This window comes from Liolophura sinensis, chromosome 8 (assembly GCF_032854445.1).
Source record: "Liolophura sinensis isolate JHLJ2023 chromosome 8, CUHK_Ljap_v2, whole genome shotgun sequence".
In the NCBI taxonomy this organism is placed as follows: domain Eukaryota; kingdom Metazoa; phylum Mollusca; class Polyplacophora; order Chitonida; family Chitonidae; genus Liolophura; species Liolophura sinensis.
Window position 1 is genome coordinate 37553311 of NC_088302.1, and position 27102 is coordinate 37580412.

The 27102-nt window shown below is 38.5% G+C and overlaps 1 protein-coding gene across 1 annotated transcript in view; it reads right to left on the minus strand.

Moving 5' to 3' along the window:
• Positions 1-510: 510 nt before the first annotated feature.
• LOC135474102 (glutamate receptor-like) overlaps positions 511-27102 on the minus strand; it is a 32482-nt gene continuing 5890 nt past the window's right edge. The window contains exons 3-17 of the mRNA XM_064754106.1: positions 18571-18816; positions 16361-16560; positions 15973-16026; positions 13196-13357; positions 9669-9873; positions 8826-8929; positions 7822-7917; positions 7384-7599; positions 6117-6463; positions 4570-4768; positions 3914-4161; positions 3402-3519; positions 2639-2776; positions 2022-2108; positions 511-1556 (exon numbers count right to left, since the gene is read on the minus strand). Of these exons, the coding sequence (XP_064610176.1) occupies positions 1482-1556; positions 2022-2108; positions 2639-2776; positions 3402-3519; positions 3914-4161; positions 4570-4768; positions 6117-6463; positions 7384-7599; positions 7822-7917; positions 8826-8929; positions 9669-9873; positions 13196-13357; positions 15973-16026; positions 16361-16560; positions 18571-18816 (2495 nt within the window). The 3' untranslated portion in view covers positions 511-1481. The remainder of the gene's footprint in view (positions 1557-2021; positions 2109-2638; positions 2777-3401; positions 3520-3913; positions 4162-4569; positions 4769-6116; positions 6464-7383; positions 7600-7821; positions 7918-8825; positions 8930-9668; positions 9874-13195; positions 13358-15972; positions 16027-16360; positions 16561-18570; positions 18817-27102) is intronic.

The following is a 27102-nucleotide window of genomic DNA, read 5'->3' on the forward strand; positions in this document are numbered from 1 at the left end:
AATGATAGAATTGACTTGGTGGAAGATTTTACTTTTCTATACAAGTAAGATTACACAGTCAACTGGTAATAAAATCTGTTGAATTAAAAAACTCGAGATAAATATATCAAGACATTTCATACATTCATAGAGAAACAGTCCTTGTGAAACTTAAAGAACACGTGCATTTTGTGTCTGTGTAAATACAATGTACCTTACTCTATAAGAATTCGCACAATTAGTTAAACAGTTGTTACAGCAGACTGTAATTTAACTAGGTAATTTAGGAATGCAGAAAACTAATGGCATCAAAAACCACTCTCTACAATATAGTTTTACATGACGTTGGAAAATTAACCTTGCTTCAGCCGATCGGTGTCGGGTACATGCTAAAAGAATAAGATCCAGTATAATATGCGCAAATAAGAGTTTTGCCATTAATAGGAATTAAACCAGTAATCAAACAACTTATCTTCAAGTATGATTCAAACTTTAACTCGAGACAGCAGCTGCACGATTCTGTATTGTTATGTACTATGCATATAGAAACACAGAACTGTTGAAAACAGACGTAGGCAACAGTGAAACCACATGGCGACTAACGCCTATGCAAAGTAGCTAGCATGGATGGTAAACACAGCTTGGATGTATGACTGTTGGCAGAGACAGGCAAGACAAGAAAAAAACATGTTAAAGTGAATAACCAAATGCATGACAAAATACAAGTAAATTTAATAAAAGAGGACATTCCTTGTAGCATACAATAGCGAAATAATGATTCCAAACCAGACTGAAACCTCGTTCTGTAGACATGAAGTTAACACAGTAAAGAAATGTACACAGCTCAACAAACCGCAAAACACTAAATCAGATTCACATTATTGCTTTAGAGGGTATCAATTCTGTGATAATATCTCCAGGTGTGAGCCACGTTTTCACAAAGAAAGCGTGAACAAACTTACAATTAAACATTTACCTCTGTGGATGCGTGCAAAGGGCAAAACGGGGACCCACGATTAATGAGAAAATATGCGTTTATTCAGCTGTGAATATTAGTGAGAAAATGTCGTATGTTATGCATGTTTGGTTCTTTTACATATATTCACATTTCTGAAATGTCGGATAAAATTATTCGAAGAAGCCTCAACACGTCTTGGGCATACAAAGATTTTTCTTTGACTATGACACATGTTGTGAGGAAATACAAACAGCCATACAGTTATTGCGAATATATCGTTTGTCTGCAGGAATGCTACAGAAGCACATCTGTCTTACACGTTTACTTATGTGCTAACCTGCATTGCCTAGGAACACTGCTTCAGTTGTCATCGCTATGGCCATATAACTAATAATTGCTGTCAAGGATTATGCTACACGTTGAGATAATGCAAAATGATTTCACACACCCTTCCACTCTGAAATCACATTATCCAACACAGCAGTGATTTGTCTGCCTTAACTTTATATACACCGACCCTCGTATACTTCCAGCTTCTCCGCTATCAGACCTGTGTGTGGGTATTTTCGGTGGCGTATCCATCCAGGCTTATCACTTGAGACGGGGCCGTATAGGAGTACTGTAGGGAAGACAATAAATCTACAATTCACCTCACTCAAATAATAAATCAGCGAATGGGGAGAAAATTGCCTTCTTTTGCTGATTATGGAATAGACAATGTGTTTTGCCAACTTGGTCTTCAATTTTGCCATTTTTTTCATGAAAATCCCTAACAATCTTTCTAGCGACATGCCGTATAAGGCGATATAATATCCTCTTCGTACAAATCTGTCCTAGGTTAGGGGAGCTGGAAAAAACAAATTGTCTCAATATGGAAGACAGACGCATTATTTGAACTAAACTACACATTGGCACACCGCAATTCATACAACAACATACAAATGATATTTGACATGAAACATCTGTGGTGGATTTAAGGTGATTGAGATGTAAGATAGACCTGTTGAAAGCTGACTGGAAACGTTTGTTATTCTTCCCCACCAGCTGACTACACAATAAATGTGGTCGCATTATTCTGACTTACGCTTTGATGCTGATGTGGGGTTTCACTCTCTTGTTTTCCACGGAAAGACAGCCTCGTTTTAGAACGAAGCGCAGATGCAAACGTTGTCTGCAAACACAAATCCAAAATCTCTTTAAGTCGACTTGATAGCACCATTAAGAAAAAAAAACAATGATATCAGTTTGAAGAGAAGAAGAACCGCTATTTTATTTTACTTCTATCGTGAATAAAAGGTACAAAGATAGTAACAATCACCAAGAAAATACTTATCATTTAAGACCGCTTCAACGGATCTGACAAGAAATGCTAGCTAGCGCTCTGGAAGACTAAAATTTTATTTGCTAATATCATTATTAAAATACATCGACGATCATTGTTTTAAATTTTTGTTTTTAAAATTAAATTTTATAGTTATATCTTAAATAAGCATTATTTTTAACATAACTCTTTTACGCAGGTGGTTTATATGAATCGCACATTTCAGTTTGGAAAAACTTGACATTTGTGATACATCTTTTATTAGGCTCTTTTATGACATCCACTTTGCCAACATGTTGATAACGCTTGACTTTCGTTTCTTTTATTACATGATGAAATGATTTTTCTTAATGTTCCCGCGAGAAAGAACCATTGCTTACCTTCATTCTTTTAGAGTCGATTTTGGATTTGTACAAGAGTTCTGTCAGTACCATAAATACCGCCAGAATCAACCCACCAATTAAAATGTAGAATATACCCGCAACATTTCCTAATGTAAGCGAATTTTGACCCGAGTCCTGGAAATAAACAAATATGTAATCACGTGAGTAAGTAAATGTTCCTCTTCATAATATAGTAAGTAACCTGCGCCAAGCTTTGCTTACTTTTGCCTAACGTATATAACAATTGCATATAAAATAACTTGAGGCCTCCCAAACAATTATACATAGCTATGATATTTATTGTGTTTATTTTGGAGGGTGTTAAGGAGACTTCGAACTAACCTCAACAAATTTTCAGTCGCATATTGGCAATCTTGTATATATCAATAGATGTAACGGAATAGAATACGCGGAAACTAGCGCAATTAACTCGGTGGATAGCTGAAATCGAACCTGTGACAAACTTGGGCAAGCTTTAGGAAATTTTCTGTGCTTTCCACAACCACTACCAACCCGCCTCTCCATTATTTGCTTTAATTGTATTAGTTTTAACGTGCGTGAAATGTTGCGTGATATCTACTCTACATACCTTTGAAAATGAAACTAGTCATTGGGAAGACAGTTGTAATTCAAATACCTTTTAATAAGACGCTGTATCAAAACGCATAGTCGCCACCATACGGCTGAAATATTGCCGATGTGGCGTTAAGCCATAATCATTTATTCATTCAAAACGCATAGTTTGATAAAATGTTCTTACCCTTTTTAACGTTGTATCAAACATCTTACACTCTCCTTTTTCCTTCCACCAATAATCAGTCATTCGTCTCAACTCTCCGTTTTCTCGCAGTTCTAACACAGCCAAGGTTAAATGGTCTCTGAAATGTTGAGTTTGTACGCCTCATAAGCTGACATTGTGGTCATATACTACCTATTGTGTTATCTTTAAAACGAAACGATTGGCATTTATTCAGATCATTTTCCAAACGGACCTATGGGTCAAAAGGTCAGGATGAAATCGAGTGAAATACAAAGCAAGACACCCGATGAACCTGAGGACGAGGCAACTGGTGAAACTTGGAGCTAGGCGGCTGGCGAAACTCACAATTAGGCACCGGATGAAACTCAGATCAAAACCCCTGATGAAACTAAGATCTAAATATCCTGTGAAACCTAAAGATAAATATCTTCTGAAACTAAGAGACAGATATCTGATGAAATTCATAGCTTTTCTTAGTCTTAGTCTTAGACATTGCATAGTTTTCTACCAACCTCATTTCCGATCCAATCGGTGTAGCAATTCCAAACCCTTTGGAGTCAAGATTACTTCCAACTTTAATGGTGTCACAGGGCTGGCGTTGGTTGTAGTAATCATTCGTTGTTGACTCCAGTAAAAAGGCATATTTTCCCTCGGAATCCTTTACTTTCTGCACACCTTCTGCCTCACTGCTGACAAACACTGACGGGTTTTGGGAGGTCATATAAGCGAACATCTTCTGGTACAAGGCAATTTTTGAATGCTGGAAAACAAACATAAAGTACGATCTGATGAAAAAGTGTAATGATCTGCCCATCTAAACTCGAATTCAGTTCTCAACATAATTATATTATTAATTAGGTGTCCATGTGTGAGTTATGAGCATTTCAGTATGTGACCAGCGTCAAATAAGTAGAATATTTCTAATCACGGCCTAAATATGCAATTCAATAAAGAATACTTCCATAGTTCATATACAGTTGGAAAACTGTAAATGTGTATAAGCCTTTAAAATTCAAATTTTGCCCTCTTTTTCTGGAATACCTGTCTTAACGTATTGCGAGTGTACGAAGGCAAAAGCAAATTTCCATTAGGCCTAGTGCCGATCAATGTTTACTATACCGTTTCATTCTGATACCAATGCAGATTTTTGGCTGTCACATACACTTACACGGAAGAAATCGTAGGTGGAGCCTGACTTGACAATGCCATACTGTATCTCAGTCTGTTTTGCCAAATCTTCGGCTGATTCTATGGGTGAGGACATCCTCTCCACTGTTAAGAAGGCCGCTAAGTTAGCCGTGTAGGACGAGATCACGATCAGGGTGAAAAACCACCAGACACTGCCTACAATTCTACCCGATATCGACCTGCAACAAGGCGACAAGTGAGATAAACAGTGGGGCGACTGGAGCATGAGAAATTTGCATAATTCATTATTTATCATTGGTAATAATTGGAATGAGGTTACCATTTTCGCTCAGTGGTGATTCGCGTCCAAGGTAGCCTGATTATTCTTGTAATGCAAGAGTACTTTGTCACTTTGAGTACTTTGACCAAAAACGTCATGACAAAGGCAAGGATGAATATTGGACTACACAGCTTGTCCCGTATTGCTTTAAGCTGAACAAGCCATTCATTATAATGAATGAATGCCTCCTGAATTCTGAGCAATACTGTTCTCTATTCTCAGTTGATTTATTCTCTCGGCCTATAAATGATTTCATTTTTTGTTCTATTCTTTTATTTAAAAACATACTCAAAAATATTTTATTATAATACAATGGAGGTCAGTTTATCAGTGGATGAAACGGAAGTGCCCGGAATAAACCATTAGAGTTAGGCAAGTCATTGACGAACTTTCACTGATTTAAGGCAATAGTTTTTTCCATAAACATTTGATTTCAAATAAGTATTTATCAGTTAAGTGGAGCCAAAGAGGTCTGATCAAATAAGTAAATGTAAGTTAAATGAAATTACACAGCTAATGTAAGGTGAATAACAGCTGGTGTTGAGACTTCCAGGGTTAAACCTAAACCTTTGTCAGCCCAGTTGATCGACAGATGTAATTTCAGCAAATTAATTATCATAACTACAAAGCTCATAAACCTCCTTTTATAGACAACAGTTTGTTGCTTGTCTTTGATTTTGTCGTTGCTGACATTGCACACTGTATTACTTCTCTACATTATGCTTGCATGGTACGGGTTGTCTCCCTTGAACCGTTACTGCCATAGTTTCTAATCTACCTTGGAATGGATCCAGTTTTAGCCGAATACGATGTTCCCTTGCCGAATCTAATTTTACTTAATAGAGCAAATATTGTTGATGACGACTATTTTCGGCTCTCATGTTAATCACTCTTGGGCATCTTTGCTATGTACTTTGTGTAATACTGTTTCCCCATAGCCCACAGATGTTGGGACGGATGCAATGTAACCGAATCTGAAATCTGAATCTAAATTGTGAAATTTAGAAAACTGAATCGGAATCTGAAATCTGAACTTGAAACTTCTATTTGAAATCTGAATCTGAATGTGAAATTTAAATTTCACACAAAACCCCCTATATGAATTTGAATTCTAAATCTCACACAAAACCCCAGTCTGAATCTGAGATCTGAATCACACACAAAACCCCCAATCTGAGTTTGAAATCTGAATCTCACACAAAACCCCATTCTGAATCTGAAATCTAAATCTCAGTTATAACACCTACCGAGGCGAAATTTCACAACCTTGTTGCATGAAAGCTCCCAGGGAGAACCACAAGCTGTTGGAAATTGTAAAGTCATTGCTTATGCCGGACTCGTCGTCCACGTGCCATTCGTAAGGACTGAAGCGACTGACCAGGAACAACACAACACTGACTCCGATGTAAGCGAATATAATACACATCCAGATCTCGTAAGACAAAGGATCCATAAAGGAGAAGACATTGGGCTCCTGGTCCTCTGGTCGCTTCACCATAATACTGATACCAAGACTCATGAAGGGCTTGGTGAAGTCGATATAAGTCTCACGAATAGCTGTTATTGTCAACGGCGCAATCACAATGTCGGCTTCCTGAAGCAAGACATACGGATTAATGGATTTTATGTTGATTAATGGCATATACATATGAACATGTGCTTTCAATATTTGCCTTAGTAAACAAATAATGGTACTTTCATAACCCACATACGTTTACAAATTGAATATATGTGATATGAGCCTTAAAAATTCAATTGTTTTTTTTTTTCTGAAAAATATCAATGTAACCTTTACGTATTTTTGACCAGGAATGTCCATTATGGTTAACGTCTGGTATAGAAATATCTGTTCTGCTACCTATAATGCACAGTTCAAATCAGGCTGGCGTCGTATGAGTGAAGTATTCTTGAGTGCTGCATAAAACACCAATCAAATCAAATAAATCAAATTAGGTATATCGGTTTCGAAAGTTACACTGAGATATCTGTGACATTTATGGCAAAAAATAAATGTACATCCATGAAAAACAGTGAGAGTTCCAGAGATATTTTGCACGAACCTGTATGCACGAGCATGCACTCACGAACATGTCTTCGAGGGAGTGAGTGAGTGAGTGCTTGAGGTTTGATGTGGTACTTTACAATCTTTCAGTCAAAAGCACTCAGAAGGAGTGCTTAGAGTGCACCAGTTGTGTGTGGGTTAACCAGTCGTTGCACTATCCCCTTAATGCTGAACGCCAAACGAGGAAGTTCCAACTTCCTCTTTTGGGGTCTAAGGTGTGACCCGACCCAGCATTAACCCTGGATCTGACGCCCACACCCCGAAGAGGACGTTCTACCAACTGAGCTATCGGGGCCGGTGAATATGTCTTCGAGAACCATGCCATGAACATGGGTCTTTTTTGTAAACTGGCTGTATAATGGCTGCGTACATGATTGCTGGACATACTCAAATAAATTTAGATCTGTACCTAACTATACAAAACAATGGATTTGGAAATGAAGAGAACTTACGTGTCTGATCAATTCTCCGACCATTCCATTCCATGTGTCATTTGAAAGCAGTTTTCCATATTTACCGTCCTTAACCACTTGTATTATGTAGTCCATGTGTACAATTTTTGCCACTTTTTCGGCTAGAGTTATACAAAAACCATAATAGCGGTCGTTCCCCGTAGGAACTTTTCCATCCTTGAAAGGCGCCTTATGCTCCATGGCGTACGGCTCAGTCTGAAATAAGGGTTTAAAAGAACAAAAAACAAAAAGTCATAGCTCTTTATTTGAAAATGTGCGAAACTAAATATTTACTGATATAGCTTATGGGGAAAAGAGTGGGAAAAAGATGCATTCAACTATTAACTCCGGAGGAAAATTCTATAGTTAGAGTTTAAGAATAGCATAAAAAATATAGGATTAAAAAGATGTTTTGAAAGTAATTATTTGAATTTTTACCAATATTGTTGTTATGCGCTGTATTCTTGTGTCATTTTTCTCTTGTCGCCAGATTTGAGGCTTTAGTTTTTCTAACTTTCCACGCCACTGGCCAATCTGTGAAAGAGAATAAATATTTATGGCGTCATTTCAACTAGAAATCAAAAAAATACCTCTTTCCCCATAAAGTCATAAAATGATTAAACGCATCAAGATACACAAAAATCCCATCAGGAGTATTGGTTTTTATTTGTTGTCTTATATTTTTTTACTTTTCAATAATGAAGAAGGATGATCTTATAATAGTTTGAACTTTATTTGTGTCTTTTACCTGTAAAAAAAATATTATTTCCTTACTATTTCTTCATCTAGATATAAAATTCCAATACGGAAATGTCGATTTTCTTAATACGTATTGATGAAAATTTTAAATTATAAATCAAAACAAGACTAGTGATAGGCCATCAGAGTTTGACATCTTATGATTCACATGTGAATCGCAAAATCTGAGACGTAAGATTAAAATTTTTCAACTGGTCACGATTGGAGTTGTCTCCCCTCGATCACATTCGGCGACCAATCACATACAAATATATATTGGCCTATGTCAGCGTCTCCATTCCCGGGAATGCCCCAGTGCAAGGCAAAAACAAGTTATTCTTGGCTAATTTCGATTATTTCCTTGTTACTTAACAATCACTGAAAAATTCTCAAGAGGCATAACAGAGGTTGAGCATGTAAATGCATGAAAAGACACCCACTCCCAACGAGATGTGTGTCCTCGGCCTGCAGCCATGTGTTATTGTTACTCTTACACCCACGCCTAATCATTCTGTTACTTAGGTCTGTAACCATGCGCTTTTGTTACACTTACACCCACGCCTAATCATTCTGTTACTTAGGTCTGTAAACATGCGCTTTTGTTACGCTTACACCGACTCCTAACCATTCTGTTGCTCAGCCATTGCAGCCATACGTTTTTCTACCCATGTCTGGTAACACTTGCAGTGTGCCCCTCATGTTACCTTTGCCATTCCTCTGTTCATGGTCAATTCCATCAGGGTCAGGCTTATGTTTTTGCGGTAGCCATATTCGTCAAAAGACACCGTGCCCGTCAGGCCTTCGAACTCTATCTGGTGGGAGACAAAGGGGAATTTGACATTATTCATTGAACCTATTTGTGATTAACATACGTATATAGATATGATGATATCCACAAATGTAGGTATTACTCAATACAGTTTAATGACGTGTATTGTAGCTTGACGGATGTAATAGATAAGGCTCAGGAAACAAAATAGTTATTCAGCAAAACGTTGATCAAAAACAAAAATGATACATTTTTTCATCTGTCTTGGAACAATGAATAATACTCACTACCTTTTTTCAAATCTTGTTAATTTTATGAAGAGCATTTCTTCATACCAAATCTGACACATTTTGCAAACTTGAATGGAATTTTTATGTATTTGTTTTCTGTTTTGTTTTTTTAAATTTGTAATCCTCATACATCATTATACGCCGCATTAGAAAGTCTAAGCTCTCATAATAATTATTCTTAAAATCTTGATCAAAGAAACTTCAGGCATGATGTCAATACTTCATGTACTTGAAATCTGGGCCCCGTTTCACTAAGCGCACATAGCGCTACGTTCACGAAACTATCATGGCGACGTAATACCTACAATACTGGCCGCCATGTATATTACGTGCATGTATCGCTAAGTGCGCTTTTTGAAACGGGCGCCAGACCCTTTGTCAAGCCTCCATTGTGAAATATTGATATTACATGTGTAAGCACACGAGGCTGTGACGCCATGTGTTAAGTCACTGGAAAGGAACAGCTCTCTGATCAAAGATGTACACACTTGCCTCCCTCATGGCCTGCTTTAGATGAATTCCTTGGCCAAACGGCATGACTGGGTGAGCCATGCACTTGGTTCCCATGTTCCGGCCACTGTTGGTCAAGCTGTATCTCGTATTCTCACGAAACATCCTCCCATCCATCTTTAAAATAGGGTGCATTGTTTTTGTAAACAGGTGTACGGCGTCGATAGCTAATGCCGCTTCATACTGCAACAACATAACATAGGGAACAATTTAGTTGCTCATCGACACCGATATTGTGATTTTTTAGGCATGGAAACGAAACGCTTTTATTATTTACTCCCCGCTCACAAAGATTTTTGTACCGTTATACAGAGTTGTCCGAAAACAAAATCCAACACATTGTATCTGTCCTAAGTTGTACCATTGTTGTACCCACAATTTACCTCCCTGGGGTGAGATGCCGCTATAAAATTTTGCTAGGAAAAGCACTTTGAAAATGTCCACTTTTCTTCTTTTTTAATAATTAATAACACTTTCAATCAAACAAAATAATCACAAGATTTTTAAAAAGTGGCAGCAGTTGTGAACCACCCTCTGGTTTATAACTTATGTTCTAAAGAATGGTTCGAAAAACAATGGAATGCTTCAAAAGAGGAGTGAACTATCTATAGAAATTGTTGACTGCAGGGAAATCGATTTTAGCCGCCTACGTTGTCCCACGCAATAGCTAGATTTGATGAGATTCTCAGTGAACAGAACATAACGAGACCTATAAGAGGAGCAAACATAATTCACATTCGGAAATCCGCCATTAGAAAAAGAAATAAATCAGTTAATAGTTTACAGAATGGGCTTATAACAACAACTGATCTATTCCTGATACGCTCACACCGTTTTGTTATTTGTTTAAAGAGAATGGATATACATTAGTTTCTTTCTGGTAAATCAAAACCAAATCATGGCCGGAGACATATATACTCACCTATATAAGTTTATATGTATATAGTTTTCTATAAATATTCCCGAGTGCGGCGTAAAACACCAATCAAATAAAATTAATAAAGATGTTTATCATATTAGTTAACATATATATGAAGTGCGCAGAGAGGAACAAGTTGACAGAAGAAAATGACATCTGTAATGACCAACAAGCTTTTTCTGCAAAACAGCGGTTGACATTCTCCTTACTGACTTCCGCTTGGAGGCTTTTAAACCCCGGGGAATGAAACTGGAAAGTAAATTGCCGGGGAAGCTGATAGCTTGTGGATTTTGCCAGTGTAGAAAAGTGTGATATAATCGAAACTGGAGGCGAGATCGGGTCATGGGTAGCACAACGAGTTACTTATCTGCGCGTATCACAGCACCCATACTGGAATATGTATCTGCTCTAAACAAGGGTATTTTGTCTGGACGCGTCCGGTGTAAAACACTATAATTAAATAAATAATATAATTCCAAGCATTGCCCAGAAGAGGTGCTACGTTACGCTTCGATACGTTTTACTGTGGATCAAACAAATGCCAACAATATTTGTCTTTTCCCCTATGTGCCCATTAATGTGAAAAAAAGATGGAAAGTAAATGAAGGAAAAAATACCTTTTTGTATTTTAGCTTTGGTTCGCCGTGTTTATTTGGGATTTCTCTTCATAAATAATCTACATATCCAGCTAATTTACACGAAACTCTAAAATCATTTTTTCGTATCAGGTTTGCATCGGTTTTTGTTCGAAGTGTAACGATCGTGTAAGAAATCCATGATTTTTTTACAGCTTTCAAGGAAAAGTTTCAGAAGATCAGACTATCTGAAAACTGATATCCACCTGAATGTTCAAGGAATGTTTTCCACCGAAATGGCCATCAGGCAACTGTGTATTACGCCTTGTGCTAAAAGTCTTTTAAAAACTGCAAGGTTTTGATGGAAAATTTGCGTCCGATGCAGGCTTGCAGACAATTCTCGATATCCACTTTCCATCCACACCTGACTAATTTCCGTGGTCATCGTTACAATATACAATATACCTTTACAATCCATGCCCTGTCCACCTTTAAACAGAAAACCAATGCCCTTTTCATGAACTAAGTTTCATTTGTTGACCAAATATATTAAACCATTTTCTTGTCCAGTGAGACCACATATACGTTATGGTTGACCTAGTTCATACTTCTAAAAACATACAGGCCCTATTATACCTAATACAGATTAAATAGTAGGTCTCTGTGAGAACAATGACTTCAGTGGTATGCCTGGAAGCCTTCGTAGTTTCATTGAAAAACCTCAGTGAGAAAGCATTCCTCGACTCTTCGAAGTCAAGTGTATATCGATTTCGACTGCGGAGTGTAATACAATCAGATCGCATCACTTCTCAGTAAGAGTCATTCTCGTGTGACCATAACAATGATCAAGCTCAGATTCCACAAACTACTTGATAGCCATGTGGGGATTAAAATTGGGAAAAACATGGACGCCATCCTGAAGATTATGGTTTATCACATATAAAGTATGAGAAACTTGTTTATTGCGTTTTAAAATGATTTTATCCAAAAGATCAGTAATTTTCATTGACTTTGTGAAAATAAAGTGGATTCAATATTCAACGTTCGTCAGATACATTAGCTATAGAAAATGTAGCTGCTAAATGTCAGCCCACGTGGTTTACTTCACAGAAGTTCATTTGAAATATTTATCTATATATTTATTTAATTGTTGACTGACGCAAGAATTTTCACAGATACGATTGCGGTCACGTTCATGGAGAGAGACATTTAAAGAGCCCAGGGTTTAACTTGCACTGACCTTTGAGAAGTTACTAACTAACTTTCTCACGTCTGGCGTATATATGTAAACATTATATTCGTGGAAGAGAAGTAACCTTCTACGAACGTTAGACAGCAGAAAAGGTAGAAAAATCCAAGTGTATTATGTGACTTGTCAAAAATGTTAGGCAACTATTTTGATCATATTTGCTATAATATGGGTGAATTAAAAAAAGTTTCATAAAATTTAGACTAGGCGAACGATGGAGAAAATTGACAAAATGGCCGTTTGTTAAACTGAGAAGTTCCTAAAGAAAATAGGTGTGGTTTGTACTTCTGGGACAGGGTGAGACAGGTGATCAGTAAGTTAATGTCAGCAAAGGTTGCCTAACATTTTGCACAAGTCACATGGCACAGTAGGACTGCTTTTACCTTTGACAACAAAAGAGTTCCATTCCGAACATTTCATACCGTTTTGGAAACAAAACATGTTCAAATTCGTAAATTGAATCCATACAAAATATGCAGTTTTATATAATCCCCACTCTTCTTGCCTTCATGAAAAACAGACTAACTGAAACTAAAGAAGAGAACACTACACAATAAACTTTTAACGGTTCAAACAAAACATGAATTTTGACACCAGTTCCACACCAAGTGACACCAGCACGCTTGGCATTAACCAGGTCAGATGATTGGCTTTGTATTACTACAGTAACAGTTCAATTCCTGGGGTCTTATTGGTCTGTAACCCTCTGTGACAATAACCTTGAACTCTACTAATTTATCTTCTCTGAAAACAGATACTTACCGTTATTTTCTGACTGCCCGCTCCAGGCCAATTCCTAGGATCGAACTGTTCCCAGTGCTGTAGAAATACCTTGACGTGCAGGTTTGAAAAATCCACCATCTGGTAGCCGATAATATTTAGTCCTCCATTCTGATAACGTGTTAAATTCAATTCCAAAAGACCCTGAAAACATTGAAAAACAACCCGTTTGTCACAGTCGATTCGCACAAATTTAAACTAACACCGGTCCATTGACAGCAAGAAGAAAGGTTGTTTATGAAGATTATCAATCTTCTTGCTCTTTGTTGAAATAAATCCATGTGAACGTGAGGTGTTCTTCTACGACATTAAAACTCTCTCAATCCACTGCCTGCACTCCTATTTTTTTACCTGTCCACGTTTAAGCGAATACAATATTCGGTCACACTTTTATACTCATAACAGTAGGACCCTGTCCACTTTTCTGATGAATTTCACTTGATTTTTAAGCTTAAAATCGTTATCCAGATATTTTTTCAGTCTTATCCAAGAGGTCTCATATAAGAATGGCAATCCTAACAATTGTTCTGCTTGACTCAAGAGCCATATACACGTACAAAGACATTTACACCTAACCCGTGCAGTACTGTTCATAAAGATCCAAGGGCTAGGCAGCATTGTTTGGGAGTTGCTCTATACTGTGTCGCAGTTTCATGTCATTACCACATGTTTAATGACAGACACACGTTACCGTACGACACCTGCTGAGTAGTGTGGGGTTGTAAAGCACACAGTACCGTAAGGTTACCACGCAGTGGCGCGCAGCAGCTTGGCAGTGCCACAAGTTGTAAATCTACGTGTTACTGTGCGAGTACGTGAGGTACATAGTACCGTAAGGTTACCATGCAGTGCCGAGCAGCAGATGGACAGTACAACAAAGTGTAAATCTACATGCTATTGTGCTAGAACGTAAGGCACACAGTACCGTAGGGTTACCACGCAGTGGCGCGCAGAAGCTTGGTAGTACCATAAGGTGTAAATCTATGTGTTACTGTGCGAGCACGTGAGCAACACCGTACCGTAAGGTTACCACGCAGTGGCGCACAGCAGCTGGGCAGTACCACAAGGTGTAAATCTATGTGTTACTGTGTGAGCAAGTGAGCAACACCGTACCGTAAGGTTACCACGCAGTGCCGAGCAGCAGCTGGGCAGTACCACAAAGTGTAAATCTATATGGTATTGTGCTAGAACGTAAGGCACACAGTACCGTAAGGTTACCATGCAGTTCCGAGCAGCAGCTGGGCAGTACCACAAGTGTAAATCTATATGCTATTGTGCTAGAACGTAAGGCACACAGTACCGTAAGGTTACCATGCAGTGCCGAGCAGCAGCTGGGCAGTACCACAAAGTGTAAATCTATATGCTATTGTGCTAGAACGTAAGGCACACAGTACCGTAAGGTTACCACGCAGTGGCGCGCAGCAGCTTGGCAGCACCACAAGGTGTAAATCTATGTGTTACTGTGCGAGAAACTTGTTCAGTACCGTGCTGTAGCATTAGTGCCAAACCAAAAACATGTTAACAAGTACAAGAGCAGTCAAATCAGTCAGTCTGGCATCGTAGTTATGTACTTTTAGTGAGCTTCAAGATTGTCTATTTAAAAGCGACTGAGAACCTTATTGTTTACATTATGATCTAGACCCATAATGCTGGTCGCCGTCATATAAGTGAAATATCTTTGAGCACGGCGTAAAACACAAATCAAATAAATAAATAGAGGTATGAATATATTTTTATTTATTTAATTAAGTTTTAACGCCGTTGGAGATCAGGTACATCATGTACAGGAAACTGAAATGCTTTAGTGAATCACCGACCTTTGCCAGGTATCTGATAAATCTCCCAACATAAAACAGCAGCCGAAGCATAGAGAGCTGGAGTTGAACAAACGTTCTCATTGGTCAATGGCCTGACATTTGCAGTGAATCAAAGCTTTAACCATCTGAAGAAACTCAAGTCGCATTCACAAGTCAAACTGGGTAATTCGATTGATATGCGCTATTTCACGCGACTGTAGCATTCCACAATGGTGGAATGTTAGTGGCTAAATATTAGTTTTAGTGGAATCTACAGAGCAACAAAAAAAACATATCTGGTGTACTATCCTATATTCTAAACCAGATAATATTTGCAGAACATTACAGGATAAAAACCATGCATAATAAGCCAGCTCCAAAGAGACACTCGTTTTCCACCCTATGTCACCCACTCCTACTAATACTTTACCATTTTCCCTCGCGTGTTTGGAATGAAGGCTATGGTCTTATACAAGCTTGAAATGATACAAAAAAGGTACATATCGTACCCAAATGGTCTGAGGCACTATTCGATTTTATTTCTGTTTCAGTTTTCTGGAATATAAGAATTCCTTAATATATATTTATCAAACTCTGATGATCAAGCCACCTGATTAAAAGGCAGAAATAAGAACACAAATGGGTGATATTGTTTTTTTTTACGTGTACCTAATGCAGAACGGAAGCCATGCGATGGTTGTGTTTTATGTTGTTGATGGCAAACATTCACAGCGGGCCATTGCTTTGTACATTTGACGCCTGTGCATTCCACAGAATTTGTCCATAATCCATGTATTATTCATGAGCGCAGAGCCCGAGGCTTGATGGAATGTGTGGACATGCGTGCGATCTATACTCGACAAGCAAAGCACCAGGGACTTGCGAAGAAGGCTGTTCTATGCACAGCATTGCTCGCTATAAGAAATGCGATACGACAGAGAGAAAGAGATTCAAAATACTCACCAGTCCCCCAATGAAGAAATTAAATGACCCTCTGTTTATGGACTGATCATTTCCCTGAAACAAAAGCAGCAGCTAAATTAGACAAGAAAGAATATCACAAACACTTAAATGTAATCTAGTTTAGCAAAAAAAAGGAATGGTGCTTGCAACAATACCGCCGTGCTAATCTAAAGTAATCAGAACTTGGATATTGTTTTAAAATGTCAAAGGCAATCCAGTCCAAAAAATACACCTTGTGTTTTTTTTTTCTTAGAAAGAACGGAAATTAGGGGCGTTAGGGTGCAATGGAATGTTTCGCATAGAGTAACAGCTCGATTGGGAGCTGTTTGAAGTGGATGCTAACTAACTTCTTACACTTCGTCTGAAGAGTCTGACGAAACTTACTTACCATTAGATGTAGGAGCTTTTCGGTTTTTTCTATCGGCAAATCCAATAGTATATTCACGTGATCCTTCTCATCTTCCAAATCTATCTGTTTTAAACTTGCAAAGACACTTTCCGCGCTGGTGACTTTTTTCACGTCCACGTCCAAATCCCTGTACTCAGCAGAGTTTAGCTCTTGAAAGAGCTGCTGCAGACGTATTAACCCTGAAACATAATGTCATGTCATCTTTGGTTATTTTGTATGATGTTATCGATAGGGAACCGTTTCCACCTGAAGTATGTATGTATGTATGTATATATTTATTTTATTTGATTGGTGTTTTACGCCGTACTCAAGAATATTTCACTTATACGACGGTGGCCAGCATTATGGTGGGTGGAAACCGGGCACAGCCCGGGAGAAACCCACGACCATCCGCAGGTCGCTGGCAGACCTCCCCATGTACGGCCAGAGAGGAAGCCAGCATGAGCTGGTCTTGAACTCACAGCGACCGCACTGGTGTGAGGCTTCTGGCTCACTACGCTAGCGCGCTAACCGACTGAGCCACGGAGGCCCCATGTATGTATGTATGTATGTATGTATGTATGTATGTATGTATGTATGTATGTATGTATGTATGATGTATGTATGATGTATGTATGTATGCATGTAAACTTGGGGTTTAACATCGTACTTGTCAGTTGTTGTCATATGACGACGAGGAGTATACACATATACTGTGCCTTGTCCATGTCGCCAAAATGTTATCGCCACTGAAGTCTCATGCCGAAGACACCAATGACATTATATTGACACTGGTCGAACAAGTCCTGTTTCCTGCGCGCCAAATGAAGTAGCAACAAGTAAAATTTTTATCGACCTGGATTTGATACCGGGTCTCCCGACTTCGACGCTTTAACCATTAGACCACAGGAGCGCTCCGCATGAAGTAAACGGAGTCGTGGGTTATTCTGTTAGTCTGTTATTCAAATCTATTTTTGCTTTTAGACGGAAATCTTGTAACGTAGTCTTTATTTACTGCAAGAGAACCATAGTCAAGTCGGCTTGAAACCTAACCACAGTTCCGCGGGAAAAGATACCCCATAACGTTTACATGTTTTCTTGAAAACAAGCTTTTTTACGCTGTTTTCTTGAATACAACCTTTCCCCTTGCATCTTACGTTATTTTAATACATGTTCTAGCTTTGTAACCAATTATTCTGAAGTCTGGGATAGACAATGCATACTCTTTTATATGAAATTATTCATATATCTTATGTTATAGCACGTGCGCCAAAAGAGGTAATTTGGTGTGTCTGTCTGATTTTCTGCCTGTTTGATTGTCTCCCTGTCTGCCTGTCTGCCTTTATGTATGTTTTTTACAGCATTTTACAGAAAACACATTATGCACTGATGTTGATGGAATTTCATGCGCAGGTTGATCTTGGGTTAAGGGCCAGTTCAGTAAATACTAGTGGTGATCCAGATCGGCCTCCGCGTCTGGCAATTTATATAAACAATTCTTTATTGTTAAGTGATAGGACAGAAATTCTGAGTATTCTACCTTTTTTCTATGTGAATCGTGGGAATCTGTGCATTTTGCTGAGGCTGAGGTTTGCACTCTCCTTCGACTTTTAGGTAATGTTTTACAGCATGTCCCTATATCACCATATTTTGCTTCACATTCTTAAAAACCCTATTCCTATACTTTGAAGCAGTCTATGTCATGTTCTTGGCTGGAAGATGTTCCTGCATTTTGTTACTCTGATCCTATCATAACTTGTTGATGATACGTATGATGGTTATTTTGTTCTGGGTTATTTGTAGGTTTTCACTGCCACATATGCCCTTTTCTCTTGGTAAACTCTGATCAAGGGCAACAAGCGCTTTTAAAGAATGCCGAAGAATTCACGGATGGAAACATTTCCGCCTTTCATAGTTTTCCATCAGTTATCTATTGTTGCCATTTATCAACGTTTTGAATAAAACAAAACACCAACAAATTTCATTTTGACTAAAAGCAAAATGGCGAAGGACCATAACAAATTCAACATACTAGCAAAATATTTATTTAACAATTTGATGTTTCACTTATACAACAATTGCCAGCATTATGGTAGATGGAAATCAGGAATAGAGTGCCAAACCCCTCGGTCACGGAGATTACCCTACAAGCAAAATATAATTAGGCCATCACTTGTTGGTTCGTCTGTTTTCCAGGGTGTCAAACCTACCTTCTTCGGAGTCATATACATATTGTATGATTTGCCATTTCATATCCCTCATGACGTCTAGTATGGCGCGCGCGTAGATGGGCCGCATGTGGAGGACCATTGAGGAAGGCGTGGTAACATTGCGGGCCAGACTGGTCGTAATGAACGGCATGTCAAACTCATCACAGTACGAGTGTAAGGTTGGGGACGTGGACGTATTGGATATGCCGAAGATTGTGGCCACGCCTTTGGACAGCTGGGAGCAAACTGTGGAATAGGAGAAACAGAAAAATTCATTTGAATAACGGCACACCAATGACCTGGAAATTACATCCACAATACATTCATGTGACGTTAATGAAATAGAATAAATACCGTTAGTGCTCTCTCGCACAATACAGCAACGGTTACCTGTGGAACAAACTGTGGAGTTACTCTAATTATTCCACAGTTAATACGTTGTTTACTATGTTTGGACTTAAAAATCGTTTATCGGCCATACATAAATAGAAAATACAACGCAATGCCATAAAAATACAACTGGTAGGATGTAAGGGCTGTTTAAAGTCAATTGTGATTAGCGTATTTATGGTCTCCTGCATATCCCAAGAGCTAAGTAATATTTTTCACGTTTTACCCCCGATAGAGAGATTTGCTTTAAACAAATTTTGGCAACATATATAGCTAACCATTAGCTAAGGCTATAAACTCAAATTTGAGTTAAATATCTACAACGTTTGTGTTCATCTTGGGATCCCATGGCAATGTGACAGACAACGCATTGTGTAAATCATATGGAACCAAATTTTCTCAGAATAATTGTAAGTTTAATATTATGGTGCATGAAGAATGCTATGATCATAAATAATGTGGCTGTTGCCCAGCATATGCAATACTGCTTATTAAGACAACAATCTGATTCTTCCTTGGCTTATACATGTTTAGGTACATTCAACTGTTGAAATCGACTGGAACAGTTCCTAGATACATGCGAACAAGACCATGTCAGCTGTATATGGCCAGTTAGTTTCTAATGTTGTAGTTGTTGCAGACAGTCTGTCTTTTCCATTTGGATGCCTATTGTCGAGCGAGATAAAGGGGTTCCAATGGCCCACGGTTATCGTGTCGTGGACACAGAGCGGACCGTGAGCGTCAAGTACTCCAGTCAAGCCTGCATTCATCACACCGTTCAACAAGGATCGTTCTGTAATTTCGAGCCACAGGCGAAGACTGTAATTTGGGATAGTCCCAAGGAATACCCGTGGTGACTTCGATCGATCTTGTGCTATCTTTCTCTCTCATTTAGGATGACGCAGACTACCCATTAGCTTGACCCTAATTTCAAGGGCGGTGGGGCTTTGTGGCATTTTAAGTGTGCAGATGGAGATCGAGACGGCAGATTTGCAGACCACTGTCCCTGGCATTGCTTTAACCTACCCTTGATGAGTCCTTTGAAACGCCACTAATGGTCCAAAACCAAATCAAATTACACAGGTATAAATTTTTTTAGTCACTTTTCATTTTTGTATACCATAGACAAATAGAAAATTACGAGAGAGTCCTAATGGACAGTCTCTTAATAAGCGGCTTGAAATAAACCCCGGGGGTAAAGGGGCCTGGGAGAGGACTGTGACAGGAGGCTTTGTCTGTGTAAACATACCGGCTTCAATTAAAAATACGGTGCGTGATCACAGAAAGGAAAACTGAATGTGAAAGATAAACATAAAACTGCTTATCGATCCAAGGCAGAGACCTGTGGTCTCTTCGATAGAATAAGGATTAAACGATTTCCATGTTTAATGCCCATGTGGATCACTATCGTCCAAAAAACGGGGAAATTTCAAACGGGTTATGTATAACTGCTGGCTTCCTTTCCAAGGAAAACGACAGTTAATATTATCATCAAATAACAAAGAAAAGACTAGTGCTATCTACCCTAGACTCTAAAGCAGAATAAAATGCAGCGTAGCTCCATAAGTGGCTACGAAAACAGCTTCAGAAAATGTATGAAACTGCCGATAAATGGTTAGATATATGACAGCAATTTGTAAATAAAAGGCTCGTCGTCAAAACCAAAAAAGTGTTCAATATGTTTCACAGCATGGTAGCATGAGAGCCAGTGCCACAAGACATGGCAGTGTCGCATTTGGAACTTTCATTCTAGTCACTCGTTCGTTATACATGTACACTGTAGCAAATGGAACCAAGAGGCCGAAATACCATATGAATAATAAATGGCGGACCGAATATCCTTAACGCCTTTGTCCCCACGACAACGATTAAACGACAACGTGACCGTGCCTTGGGAACGACCAGTAGAGGCCGCTGTCCCTACAGGTATAGCCCCAAACACCGGACCGTCAGTCTAACCTGCAGAACGGTGAAAATCCCTTTAAATCATACCTCACTTCGAAATGTAAAACAGAGCATTCTGGCATCAATCTTCTTGACAAGTCGCATTACTGAGCCTTAATTTGCTTACAGCTCGGGGGAGAGTGCAAGTTAAGATGTATGAGGTCGATTTTGAGTCGAACCAATTTGTATTGTGCAAGATGCATGGTGAAGCCGTAACTCATAAGTATCTGGTGTCACTGTCCACGATGTCCTGTAGGTGACTAAATAATAACGCAGTTATAATGGATAATGTATGATTCATATGTTACAGGATGGACGACACCAATAAGGTTGCATGATATAAACTTACATATAGCACAGCTTCCGTTGGTCGATCGGTCAAAAGTGACAAAAATAAAGATCTTGCGGAAAGGGATCTTTAGAAGGGGAGCCTATGGCATCCTATAACAGTTTGCCATCTGTGGAATATTTGTTGTAATTCTGGAATATTTCTTGTGTGCTATATTGAGTTTCAAGTTCGGAGTCGTTGTTGCCTTCTCCCCTGAGCTAAAGTGGCCTTTGCGTTTTTGGTGGAAACGCCCACAAGAAAAGACATAAAGGTGCTCTCAAAGGAATACAATACCAAATGAATTCAAATGAGCGTCCTTAAGCAGAGAGACTAGAGCAAACGCATTATTCATCTGGTTTTCTTAAGAGTAACCTTATCATTTTTCACCCTTTACACATGTTTATTAGATATCTCTAACTTACTGCATTTTGATGGAATTTACCATTTCTGAACAACATATAGTTTCATTTATCATAGGTGTTCTGACATGCATGGCCATACGCAGACTGTCTAATGACTAGACCCGCCACAAGATTTAAAGAGCTGGAAGCGTGAAAGATAGAAAAACAGAATGACTTATCGGGACAAGTTTAAGTGGCTTGAATAGGACGCGGTATACACGTCGGTGTGGCTGGCTAGCTCAGAGTGTCAACTGAGAGAAGGAAGTGATGGTTAATAGCAGCTCTTATAAGAGGGAGACGTTACAGGCTGTCCACGATAGCGTCGGATGTCTTTTAACATGCGATAAGCACATTCCTTAATTAAATAAACCCGCAAGGCCACTTCAGTCTGTCAATATCCATGGTATCAGCTGTTTCTTGACTGATCTAGTTCCTTAGTGTCTGCTTCTGAAAACAAGTCTTGAACAAGTTCTTACTGAGCCAGACATAGCCACATCCCTGGTTCAAGAGACAGGATATTTGTTTCATTGATCAGAATGCATTAGCTTTTGTAAGTTTGACTTAGAGTGAATTACCAAACGGATGCAACAGTTACTTCCCCGCAAGGAACTCTCATTTCACAGGGTAAAGTTCCATTTATTTATCTGGTGTCTAACGCCGTAATCAAGAGGATGTTAATTTATTCGACGTTGGTCGGGTTTATGGGTGATTGAAGCAGGAGTTAATTTGTTAAACCGCAGTTGAACAGGTCAAAGATAGATTCGAACCTGCGACCTCACTGGTTGGCGTCATACTGCGAAGGAGGCATGACAGGTGAATGAGCTCCTTAATGCTTAAATGCTTACAGTTAAATGTTTGCATTGTGAGGTGAGTTTTATGGACCATATCAATACACTTTAACGTTTGCATTGTGGGGTGAGTTTTAGGGACCATATCGATACAGTTAAATGTTTGCATTGTGAGGTGAGTTTTATGGACCATATCGATACACTTTAACGTTTGCATTGTGGGGTGAGTTTTATGGACCATATCGATACAGTTAAATGTTTGCATTGTGAGGTGAGTTTTATGGACCATATCTATACAGTTAAATATTTGCATTGTGAGCCGAGCTTTATGGACCATATCTATACAGTTCAATGTTTGCATTGTGAGGTGAGTTTTAAGGACCATATCGATACAGTTAAATATTTGCTTTGTGAGCCGAGCTTTATGGACCATATCTATACAGTTCAATGTTTGCATTGTGAGGTGAGTTTTAAGGACCATATCGATACAGTTCAATGTTTGCATTGTGAGCCGAGCTTTATGGACAATATGTATAATGTATGTCGCAAATGCCATCACATCAAGTTTGCTCTGGTTGTAAAATATGTATTTAGTTAAAGATTCGTTTTTGTGCATAGGCACATACCAAAGAAAAAAAAGTTCACGTACATCTTAGTTAGACATGAATATAAAGATGAAAAAAACTTATGACTTTAAATTAATTAAGTGAACATATTTAAATATGCGTCACATGCCTATACGTAGCTGTTCAATAATCACAGCAACTGTCTCTTCATGATGGCCGTATCTGCAACATGCATCCATTACATGGACATGTCATGCCCTCACTCAGCATCGGAAAAGACTCATAAATCTGATTTTAAGGGGAAAAATCTATAAAAAAAACAGTAGGCCATGTTTTAAACGCGAATCGTCAGTGTAAGCAAATATACATCAATCAAACAATGTTAACACGACATGAATATATTTACAACTTTCTTAAATAACTTCAGAAAGAAAGAAACAAAGAAATCAATATATTCTGCGAAGCTGTAGACGCTCTGGGTATACCATGTTGGAGGCAGTTTCCTGTGCCTTTGGGATGCGTAAGCGGCTGGGTCATTATTTAACCGCTGTAATGTACGAGACGAGCCGGGGCATCCCAGACGGGACCATCTGCAATTACGGTGAGTGGGCAACAAAGCGCATTGTAATTCAACAGACATCGGGTGTGAAAAAAAGCAAACCATCATTACTTGTCAAAACTTTCTCAACCTATCCTCACTATACGTCAGAAATTATCTTAAAACATATTTTTTAAGCTGCATTTCCTCACCGGTTCCTTACCTCTTTATCTCTGTCTACCTCGTTCTCAAGTCGTTTCCGCTCGATTTCTCTAAATCCTTTTCCCCTTCATGAAGCTGATATGAGTTCCCTCCCTCAGTACCCTCAACCCAACGCAGCCATGCCCAAGGGTCACTAGGTAAGATCTGGTGTTTTCGGAAATATGACTATCAGCTTAGTTCCATCGGGACTTCCACCGTGCCTTGGTTTAAACCAGTTCTATGTAGAATGGTAACCCTAAGACCAGTTTGTGAGAATCTTATGTCCATGTTCCCCTCACAGTAGAGAATCATGTGTGTTGCACATGTGAAATCCGGGCTAATCAAAGTGACATTCCAATACCCCGAAAGGATTTGGATGTAAATTGCTCTTTGTTTTGTTTGTTTGTATGTGCGTTTGTTTTCTTTGGGCATTAAGACGCTATTATCAATGAGGCCCCGACAGAGTTCTGATTGAAGTAGGCCTGTTCAAATACTGCCATGTTTTTATTGGCGCCGTCACGCCATATTGATGACTTTTCAGCATTAGAAGGAAACACACGGATTCATTCAAATGGATTATTGTTGAAATTTGTAACTCTTTTTTTAAGTGATATGAAATAAAACGGACATCATTATCCATGTTTATTAAGAACATACGTTTGACTGCATAATTCAGATAACATTATGCGCCATGCTGTATACTGTACTCCCTAGTACAAATGTTATAAGGCTAGTTAAGTGTATACAACCTTCATGTTAGCTGTGTTGTGAAAAGCAAATGATGCAATATAATGATAAAGTTACAACCAAAACAATTTCTACAGAAAAAAATATTCAAGCAAATATTTTCAAATAAGTGGGTGCTACCAAGAAATGCTCTTAAAAAAGTTTCGCATTTAACTGCATTATTCTTTAAGACATATTGACGAAAATTTTCACAGCACAGTCTGTTTAGTGTAGATGTGTAGACAAAGAGTTTCACAGCACAGTGAATTTTACAAAAGTTGGGAAATGGTTACACGTAGCCAGTGGAATCCGGCATCATGTCAGCTGATTTCAGTCAGGCTTGTATTCTAACTCTTCAATGTGAATGCTAAAATATTCTAGCAATTTATACATTAGCATATCCAATAAATACTCATAACTGCGTGCTGATATCCGCTGTTGTGCAAATAGGTGAACAGAGATGCTGAAATAATTCGTGATTTTGTGTAAATGGATGACAATTTATGAGAAGATACTGCAACACTCAATTTAGATATGCCACTGTAGAAAATGGAAGTGTTGCTTGTCTTTACACTGCGCATGTACAAGTGACCACAGCGCCGTATAAATCGCTCTCCGCACCTGTTTCTTAATACGCCTAATTCAGTTTTGGAGTCAGCGGACCGGCGTGAAAAAATTCCGTTCGAAAAACTTAAATGGCAGTAACAGTAAAACTGGGTGATCACAAAGTTAATAATTCAGCCGTTGAACAAAAACAGCTTTCTTCCAACACAATAGTTTTTTTTATCTACCTTAATTACCTATATGTAATAGTTCCACATCAGATCAGCGGGAAGAAAATATCTCGACTCAAGGCATGACAAATCAGTGACTAACCACTTAAATAATAGAACAGTTGTAAATTTACCTTGTGATATCATGAAATATAATCCGTGGCATATCCGTCTCCGATTTGACCGCTACACTCTGCCTATAAGAACATCAACGTTGTAGTAAACCTGGATTTGGATTTTGTGTTTTTTAAGGATTAAAATTTAAAATGGGTTTCTCGCTTGGAATGTCTACTGTTTTTTTTTTCTGTTATTGGGACCATAGTAAAGTGGAAAAACTTAACCCCAATTCTAATTTAAGAGAAATCTGAAACAAAGAAATACAAGAGCCGTCTGAATAGGGTGCCTCCTCGGTCTCCCTCACCCAGGTCCAGCACCAATAAATCAAATGCCTTTCTTTGCGGGTGCTTCCATTTATCAATATTTAGGGTGAACTTTAGGAAAAATAATGTTGACGAATCTGAAATCATTTCAGTTAATTCTAAATTATATCTTCAACTGACAATAACCTCTGGGCATGTACCCTAAAAGCCTCATTCACGCATTCACATATTAGCCTTAACATGTATACCAAGTTTAATGAAATTTCATTGAGAACTTTGGGAGGAGTTGTGTTGACAACGTCTCATTTCATTTAAGTTCAAATCCTGTCTTCAAACTGCATTAACTTGGGGAAATTTTCAGAATTTTAAACCATAACCATCTATATATAGTCTTTAACACAACTGCTAAGTTTCATTAAATAGAGTTTGAGCGTAAAAGAGCAGTTGTTTTCACAAGCAATTCCTTTCCTTATATCCAAACTACATCTTTAAAAAGGAGATGCAAAGTAAGGTCAACAGCACCAGCACGCTTGTGTGCAATCCTCATCATGTCAACCAAAGTATCACTAAAATCCAATAAATACCATAGGAGGAAATGCGCTTACGAGAAATGATTACAGACAGACCTAAGGACGTGCAGAGAGGAAGTAGATAGACTGGTAGACAGACATGATGGTCACTAAATATGTCCATATTATTTATCTATTTTCTTGATTGGTGTTTTAAGCCGTACTCAAGAATATTTCACTTTTACAACAGTAGCCATTATGGTAGGAGGCAGGAGGAAATCGTGGGGAAACCCACGACCATTCGAAGGTCACAAGTCATTGTTCTGCTCTACCGTGCTAACTCTCAGGCCACAGAGGCCCCTCTCACTATATTATACATCGTGTTCAGTCCGATATGGGTTAATAAAACGGAGCCAGTGCTCATTTGCCAATAGTTGCAATATCCACTATAAAAACTTGAAATATCAACTTTGATGCGAGAAATTATCAGCTTAAAGAAATTATTTATGTGAAACTTATGTGTACAATCACATTCATACTCGAAAAAAATTATTTGATTAATTAGGTATTTGTTTGTTTGAGTTATTCCATTTTTTATTAATTATTTTCTTTCAACTTGTGGCTGATGGCTTTTAACTGGAACCTTTTCACACTAAAACTGATATATATTCATTTTCATGGAGGATAAGGCAGATAATGATATAGGAACGGAACTGCTTCCTTTTATTTCTCTAGTTCGAAAATTAAAGTCCTGGACAAATTGTCCACTTTACCATGGCTTTAAAAATGAAAATGATAGTTGATAGTTTATTGGTTTCATGAAACCAGCATTTCCACACAGACCCTTCATTTCATCCGTTTATTGATTTCATCGACTGGTGTTTATCGCCGTACTCAAGAATCTTTCACTATTTTCCGACGGCCGTTAATTTCAAGGGCGATGAAAATCAATGTGTTCTGAGTAAACATCTGGCGTTTTGGCAAGTAA